General features: G+C 48.5%; 1 protein-coding gene across 5 annotated transcripts in view; it reads left to right on the top strand.

Moving 5' to 3' along the window:
- PLEKHG5 (pleckstrin homology and RhoGEF domain containing G5) overlaps window positions 1-12,799 on the top strand; it is a 504,862-nt gene extending 492,063 nt beyond the window's left edge. For all 5 annotated transcript variants that reach the window (XM_077458334.1, XM_077458335.1, XM_077458337.1 and 2 more), the window contains 2 exons: window positions 224-1,249; window positions 8,934-12,799. In XM_077458334.1, coding sequence (XP_077314460.1) covers window positions 224-1,249; window positions 8,934-8,943 — 1,036 coding nt within the window. In that variant the 3' untranslated portion in view covers window positions 8,944-12,799. The remainder of the gene's footprint in view (window positions 1-223; window positions 1,250-8,933) is intronic.
- Window positions 12,800-18,561: the final 5,762 nt, after the last annotated feature.

The following is an 18,561-nucleotide window of genomic DNA, read 5'->3' as shown; positions in this document are numbered from 1 at the left end:
ACACACCGTAGAGGGATATGCTTTGTTCAGATTTCATGTCTGAGGTTTACAGTCACTTGTTGGGCCCACGGGAAGAGATCTAAGGAAACCTTGGTTTGCCCAATTCCCATCTTATTTGCAGTTACTTTGTTGATAAATTGATGCTTCATTGGTTTACTTTGCCAATTTTGAGGGTGAATCTCTATCTTGGCACATTAATAGTATCTCATTTTTTTTTTTTCAGTCCTTCAGACAGCTCAACAGAAACCATCTCGGTAGTGGTGGTTGGCGCCAGTGAAGACCTCTCTTCTCCCGAGGCCGAGCAAGGCCCATTTGGCTCCCAGTCTGATGAGACCTCAATTAGCACCACGGCATCCTCCTTAACGCCCACCAGAGAGATGTTTGAAAGTATGGAGACATCGGAGGCGAGTCCAGTGGGGGATTCCAACTACCTGACACTGGAGCCCAACGGGTGTAGGTCCTCCTCCATCGACAGCGCCTACGGGACCCTCTCCCCCACCTCGCTGGAGGAGTTTGTGGAGCGCCAACAACAAGAACTGACAGAAGAAGAGCGGGAGTCGGTTAGTTCCCAGCGTTCTAATTCGTCGCCAAAGCTCAAACGCCGAACCCCAGTCCAGCTCTTGCCGTGCAAGTCCAAGGTCCTAAAATCCAAGTCAGAAGCCAGTCTCCTTCACCTGGTGTCCGTCGGTCCTACCAACCACACCGACGACGAAACCCAACTTTCCCAAAGTAAAAGCTTGTGTGAACTTTTTATGTCCCCGGGACCAGAACATTTCACGGAATCCAACGGCCACACCGATGGCAGCGGTTGGCATTTTGCCAAAAGGACTAGCTTGGTGGAACGTTCGTCGAAGAACATGGAGAAACACTTTGTAAAGCCCAGGTCCCAGTCGGACTGCACGAGGGTGCAAGTGGTCAACTTAAGCAGTTGCAGCAGCAGCTCCTCCGACCTTTCCGATTCGGGGGAGGCGGGGTTCTCCAAAGACGACGAGAGCGAGAAGTTAACGGACCCGCTGTCTGACCAGCTGGACTCTCTCCCGGAGTTTGAGTTCGACCCGGAGTCCCACGTGTACGGCAGCTCTTTGCCTGAACAGTGTGGCGAGGACATTGAACTGGACAATGCTAGCGCTCCTGGCTGTGCCAAGAGTACGATGTCGGATCCTCAGTCGGGGCAGCACAGGAAACTTACCCTGGCCCAGCTCTACAGGATAAGAACCACTTTACTTCTGAATTCCACTTTGACGGCCTCGTAAGTGTCTACAGATCTTCGTTTTATAGTAATGTCCGGGTTCACCCCTTTCCAGCATCCCTTTAAATGGGTCTTTACAACTCGGGGGCGGGAAGGACTGCCTGGTCACGTGACCACTGTGATTGGCTGTCACAGTGGTCACATGATCAGAAGCCCATCCCACCAGGTCCCGATCATTGCAAGTGACCAGAGGCTGTTCTATGACGGCTCAGTCGCTGTACTGGGAGTGCGCTCCCAGAAAAGGAACCTCCCCGCCCATGGACGCATATGTGCGGCGGCAAAGACACAAATCCCCTCAATATCCTTTTGGCACCCCCTCCCACCTCACATGATACCACAGTGCCCAGGGCAGCTTCCCCTGCTGCCCCCCCCCCCCCCGTCCTGGCCCTGGTTAGAGCCGTATCTTATTGCTATATCTGTCCCTGTTGGGTAGATTATCTTTACTTTGTCTCAGGGACAGGAAGTGATGGGAAATCCCTCCACTAGGGACACCGACAAAAAAAATAAAATTAGGCCTCAATCACATTAGGCGATTCCAAGTCGCAGCAAGCCACACATCTGGGTGTCATTATTCTCTTGGGAGTGGCAAAACGCATAGGGCAGCCCATTGAACTTAATGAATTTACGTGAATCGGTCGTGCTCGGCGGGACTGCAACATGTTGGTTAGTTTTTGCTGTGCGGGGGGGGGGGGGGGTATTAGGATGGCAGCACTCCTGGGCCTCACCACCAACATTCCCCAGGGCCCGCCCACTGGCTGTCACACTGAATCCGCCCACTGACCATCCCACGAGTCCTTCAGTGCACCCACTTTTGTTTTAACACTCTTAAGGCTTACTAAATGAAAATAAATCCAGTCCATTAAAAGAGACATCCCCATATATTCAGCAAAGAGACAGCCCAACCCAGCAAAGAGACAGACCCATATATTCAGCAAAGAGACGGCCCAACCCAGCAGAGAGACATACCCATATAGTCAGTAAAGTGACAGTCCAATCCAGCAAAAATAAATTTCAATCAGGCAAAGAGACATCCCAACCCAGCATAGTGACATCCACATAAATTCAGCAAAGAGACATCCCAATCCAGCAAAGAGAAATCCTCATATATTCAGCAAGGAGACATCCCAATCCAGCATAGAGACATCCACATAAATTCAGCAAGGAGACATCCCAATCCAGCATAGAGACATCCACATAAATTCAGCAAAGCAATATCCCCATCCAGCAAAGACAGCCCCATATATTCAGAAATTAGACATCCCCATCCAGCAAAGAATCATCCTCATATATTCAGCAAAGGGACATCCCAGTCCAGCTAAGAGATGGTCCAATCCAACAGGGACATCCCCATATAGCAAGGAGACTCCCCATATAGCAAAGAAACAGCCCAATCCAAGAAAGAGACAGCCACATCCAGCAACATTGTCAATTAATTTACCATTGTGATGTCTAACAACTTGTCTCCAGACCAGTCCGCAGTGAGCTCAACTGAAACTGGCATGGCGCCTAAACCAGCATCTGGTCTGCAGGGAAAGGCGGAGTGCAGATGATATCACTCCATCTTCCCCCTGCAGCTGGACCTAAGTGAGCTGCATCGGCTCGCTCGGTGGCTGCCCTGCTTTAGCAATTGCTAGCTACCACAGCAGCAACAAGTTGTTGGTTGGGGCCCGGGCCCCTTGGGATACATGTGTGACTTGTCATGTGACTTTGGACACATGGGGGTTGATTTTCTAAAACTGAAGAGTGCAAAATCCTGGTGCAGCTCTGCATGGTAGTCGGCTTCCAGCTTTTGTTGGCAAAGCTTCATTGAATAAGCTGAAATTAGAAGCCGATTGGCTGCCATGAACAGCTGCGCTGGATTTTTCACTCTCCAGCTTTAGTAAATCAACCCCATAAAGTCGCATGCCAAGTCGCAGCCCATGTATTTTCAATGGAAGCCATTTCAAATCGATGTGACTTAAAGTCGCAGCGATATTAAAAAGGTTCCTGCACTACTTTTATGCGACTTGAGTGCCATAGACTGCAGTGTAAACTCTCAAAAGTCGCTTCCCTCCCACTCCACTCCATCCAAAACTAAAACAAAGTTTTGCCTTTTAGTTATACTTTTAGAGATTCAGTTGGTCACCTGGACCCCCCGCTTTTTTTTAGGGGGTGGAGTTGTGACTCCTGCTGATATAATTCTACAGTCTGCACACAATGGGGGGGGGGGGGGGGCAGTTGTAGAGATTAGGAGTCTCTGTACAGAAATTATTACCCCTAGGTTCACATTTGTGGGAACATGCGCAAAATTGTGCTTTCCCAGCAATGCACAGAAATGCCCTTTACAGACATAAGATTCTTACTGGCAACCCCAAGCATCAGGGAATGCGCTGTTTTTTTTTTTTGCATGAGCCAAAACGCACGGGTGTTATATCACCATGCGTTTCAGTGCGGTGCCATTTCTCAAAATGGGCAAGGACGACTTCTGAGTGTTTCTTGCTCATAGGAGAGCCCATTGAAATGAATGGCCTGCGATGTACGAGGATCTACTCTAGTGGCATAAATGGAACCTTAACCAGCAGCAAGCCGTCATTTCTACCAAATGGTCTCCAAACTGCAGCCCACTATTCCTCCCACTGATACCAATAATGGGGCACTATTCCTCCCACTGATACCAATAATGGGGCACTATTCCTCCCACTGATACCAATGATGGGGCACTATACCTTCCACTGATACTAATAATGGGGCACTATTCCTCCCACTGATACCAATGATGGGGCACTATACCTTCCACTGATACTAATAATGGGGCACTATTCCTCCCACTGATACCAATGATGGGGCCATATACCTTCCACTGATACTAATAATGGGGCACTATTCCTCCCACTGATACCAATGATGGGGCCATATACCTTCCACTGATACTAATAATGGGGCACTATTCCTCCCACTGATACCAATGATGGGGCACTATTCCTCCCACTGATACCAATGATGGGGCACTATACCTTCCACTGATACTAATAATGGGGCACTATTCCTCCCACTGATACCAATGATGGGGCCATATACCTTCCACTGATACTAATAATGGGGCACTATTCCTCCCACTGATACCAATGATGGGGCCATATACCTTCCACTGATACTAATAATGGGGCACTATTCCTCCCACTGATACCAATGATGGGGCACTATACCTTCCACTGATACTAATAATGGGGCACTATTCCTCCCACTGATACCAATGATGGGGCACTATTCCTCCCACTGATACCAATGATGGGGCACTATACCTTCCACTGATACTAATAATGGGGCACTATTCCTCCCACTGATACCAATGATGGGGCCATATACCTTCCACTGATACTAATAATGGGGCACTATTCCTCCCACTGATACCAATGATGGGGCACTATTCCTCCCACTGATACCAATGATGGGGCACTATACCTTCCACTGATACTAATAATGGGGCACTATTCCTCCCACTGATACCAATGATGGGGCACTATACCTTCCACTGATACTAATAATGGGGCACTATTCCTCCCACTGATACCAATGATGGGGCACTATACCTTCCACTGATACTAATAATGGGGCACTATTCCTCCCACTGATACCAATGATGGGGCACTATTCCTCCCACTGATACCAATGATGGGGCACTATACCTTCCACTGATACTAATAATGGGGCACTATTCCTCCCACTGATACCAATGATGGGGCCATATACCTTCCACTGATACTAATAATGGGGCACTATTCCTCCCACTGATACCAATGATGGGGCACTATACCTTCCACTGATACTAATAATGGGGCACTATTCCTCCCACTGATACCAATGATGGGGCCATATACCTTCCACTGATACTAATAATGGGGCACTATTCCTCCCACTGATACCAATGATGGGGCACTATTCCTCCCACTGATACCAATGATGGGGCACTATACCTTCCACTGATACTAATAATGGGGCACTATTCCTCCCACTGATACCAATGATGGGGCCATATACCTTCCACTGATACTAATAATGGGGCACTATTCCTCCCACTGATACCAATGATGGGGCACTATACCTTCCACTGATACCAATAATGGGGCACTATTCCTCCCACTGATACCAATGATGGGGCCATATACCTTCCACTGATACTAATAATGGGGCACTATTCCTCCCACTGATACCAATGATGGGGCACTATACCTTCCACTGATACTAATAATGGGGCACTATTCCTCCCACTGATACCAATGATGGGGCCATATACCTTCCACTGATACTAATAATGGGGCACTATTCCTCCCACTGATACCAATGATGGGGCACTATTCCTCCCACTGATACCAATGATGGGGCACTATACCTTCCACTGATACTAATAATGGGGCACTATTCCTCCCACTGATACCAATGATGGGGCCATATACCTTCCACTGATACTAATAATGGGGCACTATTCCTCCCACTGATACCAATGATGGGGCACTATACCTTCCACTGATACCAATAATGGGGCACTATTCCTCCCACTGACACCAATGATGGGACACTATTCCTCCCACTGACACCAATGATAGGGCACTATTCCTCCCACTGACACCAATGATGGGGCACTATTCCTCCCACTGACACCAATGATGGGACACTATTCCTCCCACTGACACCAATGATGGGGCACTATTCCTCCCACTGACACCAATGATGGGACACTATTCCTCCCACTGACACCAATGATAGGGCACTATTCCTCCCACTGACACCAATGATAGGGCACTATTCCTCCCACTGACACCAATGATAGGGCACTATTCCTCCCACTGACACCAATGATGGGGCACTATTCCTCCCACTGACACCAATGATGGGACACTATTCCTCCCACTGACACCAATGATAGGGCACTATTCCTCCCACTGATACTAATGATGGGGTACTATTCCTCCCACTGATACCAATGATGGGGCACTATTCCTCCCACTGATACCAATGATGGGGCACTATTCCTTCCAATGATGGGGCACTATTCCTCCACTGATATCAATGATGGGGCACTGTTCCCCCCACTGATACCAATGATGGGGCACTATTCCTCCCACTGATACCGATAATGGGGCACTATTCCTCCCACTGACACCAATGATGGGGCACTATTCCTTCCAATGATGGGGCACTATTCCTCCCACTGATACCAATGATGGGGCACTATACCTCCCACTGATACCAATAATGGGGCACTATTCTTCCCAATGATGGGGCACTATTCTTCCCACTGATACCAATAATGAGGCACTATACCTCCCATTGACACCAAATGATGGGACATTATAATTCCCACTGACACCAATGATGGGGCACTATTCCTCCCACTGACACCAATGATGGGGCACTATTCCTCTCACTGACACCAATGATGGGGCACTATTCCTCCCACTGACACCAATGATGGGGCACTATTCCTCTCACTGACACCAATGATGGGGCACTATTCCTCCCACTGACACCAATGATGGGGCACTTTTCCTCCCACTGACACCAATGATGGGGCACTATTCCTCTCACTGACACCAATGATGGGGCACTATTCCTCTCACTGACACCAATGACGGGACACTATTCCTCCCACTGACACCAATGATGGGGCACTATTCCTCCCACTGATACCAATGATGGGGCACTATTCCTCCCTCTGACACCAATGATGGGGCACTATTCCTCCCACTGACACCAATGATGGGGCACTATTCCTCCCACTGATACCAATGATGGGGCACTATTCCCCCCACTGATACCAATGATGGGGCACTATTCCCCCCACTGATACCAATGATGGGGCACTATTCCTCCCCCTGACACCAATGATGGGACACTATTCCTCTCACTGACACCAATGATGGGGCACTATTCCTCTCACTGACACCAATGATGGGGCACTATTCCTCTCACTGACACCAATGATGGGACACTATTCCTCCCACTGACACCAATGATGGGGCACTATTCCTCCCACTGACACCAATGATGGGGCACTATTCCTCCCACTGATACCAATGATGGGGCACTATTCCTCCCACTGATACCAATGATGGAGCACTATTCCTCCCTCTGACACCAATGATGGGGCACTATTCCTCCCACTGACACCAATGATGGGGCACTATTCCTCCCACTGACACCAATGATGGGGCACTATTCCTCCCACTGATACCAATGATGGGGCACTATTCCTCCCACTGATACCAATGATGGAGCACTATTCCTCCCTCTGACACCAATGATGGGGCACTATTCCTCTCACTGACACCAATGATGGGGCACTATTCCTCTCACTGACACCAATGACGGGACACTATTCCTCCCACTGACACCAATGATGGGGCACTATTCCTCCCACTGATACCAATGATGGGGCACTATTCCTCCCTCTGACACCAATGATGGGGCACTATTCCTCCCACTGACACCAATGATGGGGCACTATTCCTCCCACTGATACCAATGATGGGGCACTATTCCCCCCACTGATACCAATGATGGGGCACTATTCCCCCCACTGATACCAATGATGGGGCACTATTCCTCCCCCTGACACCAATGATGGGACAATATTCCTCTCACTGACACCAATGATGGGGCACTATTCCTCTCACTGACACCAATGATGGGGCACTATTCCTCTCACTGACACCAATGATGGGACACTATTCCTCCCACTGACACCAATGATGGGGCACTATTCCTCCCACTGACACCAATGATGGGGCACTATTCCTCCCACTGATACCAATGATGGGGCACTATTCCTCCCACTGATACCAATGATGGAGCACTATTCCTCCCTCTGACACCAATGATGGGGCACTATTCCTCCCACTGACACCAATGATGGGGCACTATTCCTCCCACTGACACCAATGATGGGGCACTATTCCTCCCACTGATACCAATGATGGGGCACTATTCCTCCCACTGATACCAATGATGGAGCACTATTCCTCCCTCTGACACCAATGATGGGGCACTATTCCTCCCACTGACACCAATGATAGGGCACTATTCCTCCCACTGACACCAATGATAGGGCACTATTCCTCCCTCTGACACCAATGATGGGGCACTATTCCTCCCACTGATACCAATGATGGGGCACTATTCCCCCCACTGACACCAATGATGGGGCACTATTCCTCCCACTGATACCAATGATGGGGCACTATTCCTCCCACTGATACCAATGATGGAGCACTATTCCTCCCTCTGACACCAATGATGGGGCACTATTCCTCCCACTGACACCAATGATGGGGCACTATTCCTCCCTCTGACACCAATGATGGGGCACTATTCCTCCCACTGATACCAATGATGGGGCACTATTCCCCCCACTGACACCAATGATGGGGCACTATTCCTCCCACTGACACCAATGATGGGGCACTATTCCTCCCACTGATACCAATGATGGGGCACTATTCCTCCCACTGATACCAATGATGGGGCACTATTCCCCCCACTGACAATGGGGCATTTTCTATTTTCATTGGCCTCAGTCTGGCCCCCTAAAGTCTTTAGGACTTTATTTTTAAAGTTTGGAGTTTCCTGATTTGAGCCATTGAGAAGCTTTTGTTACATTTTTTTTTGTTATTTGATGTTGACATTGATTGATATTTTTTTCTTCCAGTGAGGTTTAATGACGCGGAACTGACCCAAGCCTACCAGCAATAGCGGGAGAAAGGTGTAAATAAGTCTGCATTCACCAGGCAGATGTTTACGAGGCTCTTCTCATGGCGACAATCGGCACCTCCTTGGAGATGGCTTCTTCCGGAGGACGTCCCGTCACCTCGCAGAACGCAGCGACGCAACTGGATTCTTCCAAACGTTTTTTTTGCAAAACGTTATCAATCCCCCCCAAAAACTATAAACTGAACTTACGTTTGCACTTTGAGCAATAATGAAAAAAACAAAAAAAAACTCTGAAGAGGAAAGAAACGGTCTCGGCATAAAATGCCGGAAAATTTCAGCCAGTCGACGGACCGGAACTTTTCCGGAAAGATCCTGAGATTTCCCCTTAAAACGTATCTCTGCCTGGACTTGGAAACCCTCGCGCACCTGTCCTTCCATTCTGAGTTCCTTCGATATTTTTTGCGTGCGGACTCCTGCCGCTACGTCACTGCCGCCATTTTTGTCTCTTAGCGCAAGTTTGATTTGCGTCCAGAAAGGGGCGTTTCCTGGGGGGGGGTTGGGAAGAGTAGAGATTTTTTTAGATGCAGGTCTTTCGTTGGAGCTTCTGCTCTTCTTCAGAAAGCTTCTGTATGTGATCAAAGTCAGGGGGTGACCCTCCTATAGATGTAGGATGGAATTACGACTTGGCGGCATCACCTGGTGCCCAATGTCGGCGTCCAGGGATGTTCGCCGGATGGGTTTAAGCAAGTGAATTTTTTTTTTATTACACATACAAAGCCTCTTAGCAAAGTATCTGAAAGAAGAACTGTCTGTGTTGCCCATAGCGACCATTTAAAGCCCCCTCATTGGGTTGGGTGATAGAAGGCATGGTTGGGTCACAGAGGGGGGCAGGTATCCCGGCGAGAATGACCAGTAAGAAGATACTGGTCAAGCCTGGCTTGAGCTGTTCTACTTCCCTGACAGCAGCAGGAAGGGCCCATTAGCACTCCCACGTTGAGGTAACGAATGGGCAAGGGGCGTTACCACATTGGGGGGCACCATTTATTCTCAATGGCACCCCAATGTACTTGCATTGTGCTGCCTTGCCCTACAAAAATAGTTCATGGTCTTTTTGGGAAGTTAGGGTGCATTGGCAGCATACAAGGCGAGTTGGCGTGTAACGTTATGGCGCCACGCAACTGTAAATGGGACCTCAACGGCCTTTGGGCTTGTGTCAATGTTTGAGTAGCTTCTGATACCATTTAAGTCTTATTCATATGGGCACAGAGGCCCATACAGCATGCAGAGGGACCATGGGCATCCACCCCTTTAGGATTGCATCCATTGATATGTACTAACTGCTGGCCACCACTGATTGGGCCTCTATGTCCATGTGAATGAGCGCTTTAGAAGTCATGGACCTCCTTTTGATCTGAAGTTGGCCCAAACCGAGGCGTCAAATGATATCAGGCCGCTGGCCCATCCAGCTGCAGCCATGGAGTTCTCCACCCAGCACCTGCACGTAACAAAGGGGCAAGGGTGGTGGCTGATGTCATTATCCCAATATGGCCATATTTGAGTGATGCCATTGACCAGATATGGCCATGTGACCATAATAGGTCAATATTGTCACCAGCTGCCCTGCTGCCGCATATTACCAAGGGGCGGGGATGCTGGCTGATGTCATTATCCACATGGCCATACTTGGACAATGCTATTGACCAGATAAGGCCATGCGGCCATGTTAGGTCAGTGGTGTTACCAGCTGGCCCAATCTGCTGCAGCCACAGAGTTCTCTGCCTCCCAGCCACCCGTAACGAGGGGATGAGGATGCCGGCTGATGTCTTTATCTCAATATGACCACCTGGTCATAATTGGACAATGCCAATGACCAGATATGGCCATGCGGCCATGTTGGGTCAATGGTGCCACCACCTGGCCCAGTTGGTTGTGAATTCTCCACCCCACAGCCACTTGCGAAAAAAGGGGCAAGGATGCTGGCTGATGTCATGATCCCAAAATGGCCACACTTGGACAACGCCATTGACTAGATATGGCCATGTGGCCATACTAGGTCATTGGCGTCAGCAATTACTGGCCCAATCGGCTGCGGCCACAAAATTCTTCACCCCGCAGCCGACCGGAACAAAGGGGCAGGAATACTGGCTGATGCCATTATCCAGATTTGGCCACATGGCTTTACTTGGACAATGCCATTGACCAGGTATGGCCATGCGGAAATGTTAGGTCAATTGTGGCACCAACTGGCCCAATCGGCTGCGGCCACAGAATTCTCCACCCCGCAGCCGCACATACCAAAGGGGCGAGGATGATGGCTGATGTCACTATCCAAATATGGCCACATGGCTATGTTTGGACAACTCCACTGACCAGATATGGTCATGTGGCCATATTGAGTCAATGGTGACACCAGCAATCCTGCCCCTTTATTACGCCTGCCTGGCGGGAAATTCCACGGCTGCCGCTGTTTGGGCCGCCAACCTGCCAATCATATTGCTTTGGAACTTTAGTTCATCGCTACTCCTGAGCAGCTTCAAGTGGCTCTTATAGACTTTTTTTTTTTATGGTCATTTGAAACCCCCTTGAAGCTAACAAACATGGCGGACACGGGGCCCTCAATCCTTTCCTTTACAGCATAGCTGTGTACAGGATCGGGCCTGCATGTGTGAATGCACCCCCAGAAATTGCGCCCTATATAGAAGACGCTGGTTGCGATGGCTGCTCAACACCCACCTTTCCTATGCTGACCGAGGCCTAGGGGGGGGTCTATGTATAAAACGTTCGATGTGCGGATGTGACAAAACATTTGCACAATCAGAGGCCATTCTTACCGCTATGTGTGAATCCTATATCAGCTCCATCTAGTGGCCACAAAATATATATTTTTTCTTACTTTAGCATTATGCCCACTAGGTGGCGATGGCGATACATCAATCACACATAATAGAGGAAATACAGCAATTTTTTTTGCCCCGATTGTGATGTTTGCACAACGAACGTTTTATACATGTATAGATTTCTGCAATTGGATAGGATATAGGACTGGCTTAAGTGACTTTAGAACATCCCTGCATGCCTTGTTCTGTCCCCACAGCAGCCCAGGTGCGATAGGCAGACATTTTTATTTTTTTATCTTTTCGGAAGCGCACAGTGACAGTATTACCCCTCCCCCACCCCGGACATGGTGCTTGCCAACATTTTAAATTATTATTTTTTTTATTTTTCTTGAAAATATTTGTTGAACTAAGCTTCTTTTTTTTTTTTTTTTGTGACATTATTTAAACGTTCGAAGGGCACTTTATTTGTAAAAAAAAAAAAAAATTATATATATATTCGCTAAACGTTCCCTGTGGAATTATTAACGAGCTACCTGTACAGGAATATTACCGTATTATCTCTCCGCATGTCTCCATCACTTACGTTAAACACTGACATCTTCTCTGAGTGGTCTTCTCCTTCTTTAATTTTCCTCCAAGCAGGCCTACGTGTGATGGGGGGGGGGGATGGGCCATGCTGAACGCAGCCTATCAGCTCCAAAGGATTCTGTGACATCACAACCTAGAGATTGGGCTGGATTTTGCCGCCTCGGGACGCCCATCGCCTGTAGGCAGCGAATAAGATTTAATGAAGATGTCCTAATTTTTCTTCTTCTTGTACATTTTAATGTTACTTTGTATTCTGTCTGCAGGAAGCCGGCGACGCTTTATGGCGAGCCGGGCGCGTTTTTTTTTTTTTTTCCCTACCCCTTTTCTTTTTTATTTATTAAGCATTCATTAGTTCCTTTAAACTTGTATCATTTTTTTGTAAAAAAGTGGAAAAAAGAGTTTTCCTAATAATTTGAAAATAAAAATATTAATTCAAAAACCTCTACGAATGTTTATTGTGCTTATGTTTTGTGGTTCCGCCCCTCCCCCCTTCCCTGACCCGACCCATATTTTTTTCTGTTTTCATTGCATACATATTTTAGTCCCTGTGATGTCATCACCGCCTCTCTGTGCTTGTCTATACAATGCAGGTAGATCCTGTGGGAGGGGCCAGCAGGGGGCTGTACATCTCTTCCTGAAAACATCAGGTACCTCAGCCCTGATGCAAGCAGTGGGCGGGTTCGTGGGAGGAGTTATGCAAATATAACTGGGTCTTTGCTTCTCTATATGCAAATATAACTGGGTCTTTGCTTTTCTATATGCAAATATAACTGGGTCTTTGCTTCTCTATGCAGTGTAGGCAGATCCTGTGGGAGGGGCTGACAGTGTGCCTGAGTACTCCTCTCAAGAGCCTTCAGCCCCGATGCCAGCAGTGGGCGGGCTCTGGACATGTGCAATTTGTTTCTTTCGACGGGATTTGACGAAACGCGTTAGATCGGAAATATGCAAAATTACCAAAAACCCATTTAACGTTTTTTTCAAAAATTTGACAATTCAGCGATTGGGAAATTTGGAAATACGAAAATCTAAAATTCGGAAATACGAATTTTTGAATTTAGGAATTTATTCAAAATAACGAATTCAGATCGTAACGAATGATCTGAAAAACGAAGAAAAAAAACCTGAATGGAACGAAAACAAACAAATTGTCTAGCAGGCTCCTGGGAGGAGTTATGCAACTATAACTGAGTCTCTGTGCTTCTCTATGCAACCTAGACAGATTAGGACTGTTGTCAGGGTGCTGTCAGGGTACATAGCTGAAAATATTACACCCCCACAAGAGTTTTAAGCCCTAATGCTAGCAGTAGGCAGGCTCGTGGGAGGAGTTATGCTAATCTAACTGGGTCTCTGTGCTTCTCTATGTGAAACGCAGGCAGATCATGGCTGGGGGGGAGGAGCCTGTACAGAGCTTCCTGAAAACATCGCAGCACTCGGCCTCAGTACTCCTCCCAAGAGCCCTGATGTAAGCAGTGGACGGGCTCTTGGGAGGAGTTATGCAAATATTAAAATGCCTTTGCTGAGTTGGGCGGCGGTTTTGGAGGAGTGGGCGTTCCTAGGCAGGTTATATTTGCATACAGACCGCACTAGGTAACGCCCACGTGATGCTGCGCTTCTAATGTTAAAGCGGAGGTCCACCCTAAAGTGGACCTTCCGCTCATTGGAACCCTCCCCCCCTCCGGCGCCACAATCGGCACCTTTCAGAGGGGAGGGGGGTGCAGATACCTGTACAGTACAGGTATCTGCACCCACTTCCGGCGTAGATTCTGCAGAAGGAACGCCCCTTTCCGCAGAATCTACGCCCCTTTCCGAAAGTCCCCCGCTGCCTGCTGGGAAACACACGGATCCCAGAGACAGCGGGGACCATCCTTATTGCGCAGCGCGACTCGTGCATGCGCAGTAGGGAAGCGGGAAATGAAGCCGAAAGGCTCCACTTCCTGATTCCCATACCCAAGATGGCGGCGGCAGCACCCGAGAGACGATCGGCTTCGGGTGCCGACATCGCGGGCGCGCTGGGCGGGTAAGTGTCCTTATTTTAAAAGTCAGGAGCTGCAGTATTTGTAGCTGCTGGCTTTTAAAAAAAAAAAAAAAAAAAAACGGCGGACTCCCGCTTTAAATAACCAAAATCCAATGAATTAAAGGGGCGGGGCCAGGGACAGGCAAGGTTGGGGAGGAAAGTACTAGATGATGATGGATGTCCTCCAGGCCAGGAAATGAGGCGGCGCCCCTACCTGACTAGCTTCTAATGCACATTGCGAGAAGCTCAAAGGGTGCGTAATGTGGCGCAAAAAGTGGAGTTTGCCTTTAAGTGCATGCATTGGGGCTGATGGGGTAGGAAGCACCGACGGGGGCGGGGCCAGTGGAAGCCGATGATGGGTGGAGCCATAGCTCTGGGAATTGAGCAGCTCACTGACACAGGGGAGCTGCAGCTTAGCAATCACAGCATGTGGCCACTAGATGGAGCTAAGTATTATATGAAACTTTCTATGACACATAGCACCATCTAGTGGCCAAATGCGGTATTTTCCAGTCTAAAATCAATGACTTTACATTTGAATTGCACAGGATGCAACCTATTTAGATCAGTTGTATTTTGTTTTGTTTTTAGTTTTGCCCCTATTTGCACAGAGTGAATGTTCATGCGCTTTCACTGGGCAAATGGCTGTGGAAACGTTTCATAGATCAACCTGTGAAAGTGAATAAAAAGTTTCTGAATCCTTCTCTAGACCGATGAAGTGATTGCCAGGAGATGGTTACACCTCTCAGGTGCATCTCATAAAAAATAGAATATTATCAAAAAAGTAAATTTATTTCTGTAATTCAATTCAAAAAGGAAAAAAACTATATTTTATATAGATTCATTACACACAGAGCGATACATTTCACGCATTTCTTTTCATTTTGATGATTGTGGCTTCCAGCGAGCGACAGCCCAAAATTCAGTATTTAAGAAAATTTGAATATTACATAAGACTATCTAAAAAAAAAAAAAAAAAAAAAAGATTTTTAACCACTTCAGCCCTGGAAAGTTTACCCCTCTTTATGACCAGGCCATTTTTTTGTGATAAGGCCACTGAGCCGCTTTAACTGACAATTGCGCGGTCGTGCGACGCTGTATCCAAACAAACACGTCCTTTTTTTTCCCCTCCCACAAATTGAGCTTTCTTTTGGGGGTATTTGATCTCCTCTGGCATTTTTTTTTTGTTTTTTGTTTTTTTTTTGCTATAAACAAAATAGACAATTTTGAAAAAAAAAAAAAAAAAAAAATATATATATTTTTTACTTTATGCTATAAAACATAACCAATTTAAAAAAAAATGCTACATGTTTTTGGTAAAAAAATAAATTCCAATAAGCGTATATTGATTGCTTTGCGCAAAAGATTTGGCGTCTGCAAACTATGGGATAGGTTTTATGGAATTTTTATTTATCACAATTTTTACAAGTAATGGCGGCAAAGCAGCGATTTTCTAGCGGGACTGCGACATTGCTGCGGATAAATCTGACACCTAACCGACACTTTTTTGGGAACCAGTAACACCAATACAGTGATCAGTGCTAAAAAAAAAAAAAAAAAAAATATACACTGCCACTGTACTAATGACATTGGCAGGGAAGGGGTTACCAGGGGCCATCAAAGGGGTTACATGTGTCCCTAGGGAGTGATTACTAAGGCCTGGGTCACACCTATGCATTTTTTAGAGCGTTTTCAGTTTTTGCAGAAACCCACTACAGTCCATTTAACGTTGTTTCCTATGGATGTAGTTCACATCTGTGCGTTTTTATGGAAAGGGCCAGGGACCTTTTTCCAGGTTCCATAGACTTCGATAGATCAAACGCATGTATCGAAAAATGCAAACTGCACCTTGAATATGCAACCTGCATAGGTGTGAATCAGGCCTCACTGTGGGGGGAGGTGCTTTGACTGGGGTGGGGGGGGGGGAGACAGAGATACATGTTCCTGCTCAGCAGAAACACAAGATCTCCATCTTTGACAGAATGGCGGTCTGCTTTATTTACATAGGCAGACCGCCGTTCTGCGTCTCCTGAGAATGATCCTTGGGGTGCTGGGGGAACATTGGACTCGCCGATTGGCTCCCGCTGTGGCCAATCACGGCGGGAGCGGATCGCCGCAGCGGCGTGCACGCACCACAGACCCGGTGCACGAAATAAGGTACAGCTACGTGTTTTCACACAGGAGGGCCGCCTTGCTGCAGTATATCTGTGTCGGGCGGTCCATGTGTCCAGACAGCGTACACCAGGGCTGGACTGGGACAGAAATTTGGCCCTGGACTTCATCCAGACCGGCCCACTTACATTTTGAGTGTCCCATCAGAACCCCCTTACATCAGAGTGTCCCAACAACACCCCTTACATCAGAGTGTCCCATTACCAGCCCCCTTACATCAGAGTGTCCCATCACCAGCCCCCTTACATCAGAGTGTCCCATCACCAGCCCCCTTACATCAGAGTGTCCCATCACCAGCCCCCTTACATCAGAGTGTCCCATCACCAGCCCCCTTACATCAGAGTGTCCCATCAGCACCCCCTTACATCAGAGTGTCCCATCACCAGCCCCCTTACATCAGAGTGTCCCATCACCAGCCCCCTTACATCAGAGTGTCCCATCACCATCCCCCTTACATCAGAGTGTCCCATCACCAGCCCCCTTACATCAGAGTGTCCCATCACCAGCCCCCTTACATCAGAGTGTCCCATCACCATCCCCCTTACATCAGAGTGTCCCATCATCAGCCCCCTTAGATCAGAGTGTCCCATCACCAGCCCCCTTACATCAGAGTGTCCCATCAGCACCCCCTTACATCAGAGTGTCCCATCAGCAGCCCCCTTACATCAGAGTGTCCCATCATCAGCCCCCTTACATCAGAGTGTCCCATCACCAGCCCCCTTACATCAGAGTGTCCCATCACCATCCCCCTTACATCAGAGTGTCCAATCACCAGCCCCCTTACATCAGAGTGTCCCATCATCAGCCCCCTTAGATCAGAGTGTCCCATCATCAGCCCCCTTAGATCAGAGTGTCCCATCAGCAGCCTCTTACATCAGAGTGTCCCATCACCAGCCCCCTCACATCAGAGTGTCCCATCAGCAGCCCCCTTATATCAGAGTGTCCCATTGGCAGCCCCCTTAGATCAGAGTGTCCCATCAGCAGCCCCCTTAGATCAGAGTGTCCCATCAGCAGCCCCCTTATATCAGAGTGTCCCATTGGCAGCCCCCTTAGATCAGAGTGTCCCATCACCAGCCCCCTTAGATCAGAGTGTCCCATCACCAGCCCCCTTAGATCAGAGTGTCCCATCAGCAGCCCCCTTACATCAGAGTGTCCCATCAGCAGCCTCTTACATCAGAGTGTCCCATCAGCAGCCCCCTTAGATCAGAGTGTCCCATCGGCAGCCCCTTACATCAGAGTGTCCCATCACCAGCCCCCTTACATCAGAGTGTCCCATCACCAGCCCCCTTAGATCAGAGTATCCCATCAGCAGCCCCCTTACATCAGAGTGTCCCATCAGCAGCCTCTTACATCAGAGTGTCCCATCAGCAGCCCCCTTAGATCAGGGTGTCCCATCGGCAGCCCCCTTACATCAGAGTGTCCCATCAGCAGCTCCCTTAGATCAGAGTGTCCAATCGGCAGCCCCCTTACATCTGAGTGTCCCATCACCAGCCCCCTTACATCAGAGTGTCCCATCAGCAGCCCCCTTACATCAGAGTGTCCCATCAGCAGCCCCCTTATATCAGAGTGTCCCATCGGCAGCCCCCTTACATCAGAGTGTCCCATCAGCAGCCCCCTTACATCAGAGTGTCCCATCACCAGCCCCCTTACATCAGAGTGTCCCATCAACAGCCCCCTTACATCAGAGTGTCCCATCAGCAGCCCCCTTACATCAGAGTGTCCCATCAGCAGCCCCCTTACATCAGAGTGTCCCATCAGCAGCCCCCTTACATCAGAGTGTCCCACCAGCAGCCCCCTTACATCAGAGTGTCCCATCACCAGCCCCCTTATATCAGAGTGTCCCATCACCAGCCCCCTTACATCAGAGTGTCCCACCAGCAGCCCCCTTACATCAGAGTGTCCCATCACCAGCCCCCTTACATCAGAGTGTCCCATCAACAGCCCCCTTACATCAGAGTGTCCCATCAGCAGCCCCCTTACATCAGAGTGTCCCATCAGCAGCCCCCTTACATCAG

The sequence above is a fragment of the Lithobates pipiens genome, unplaced genomic scaffold (genome assembly GCF_037356315.1).
Source record: "Lithobates pipiens isolate NorthernLeopardFrog02 unplaced genomic scaffold, aLitPip1_a1.2 Scaffold_27, whole genome shotgun sequence".
Taxonomy (NCBI): Eukaryota; Metazoa; Chordata; class Amphibia; order Anura; family Ranidae; genus Lithobates; species Lithobates pipiens.
The sequence above is the reverse complement of the archived record's forward strand: the minus strand, read 5'-3'. Positions and strand labels throughout refer to the sequence as shown.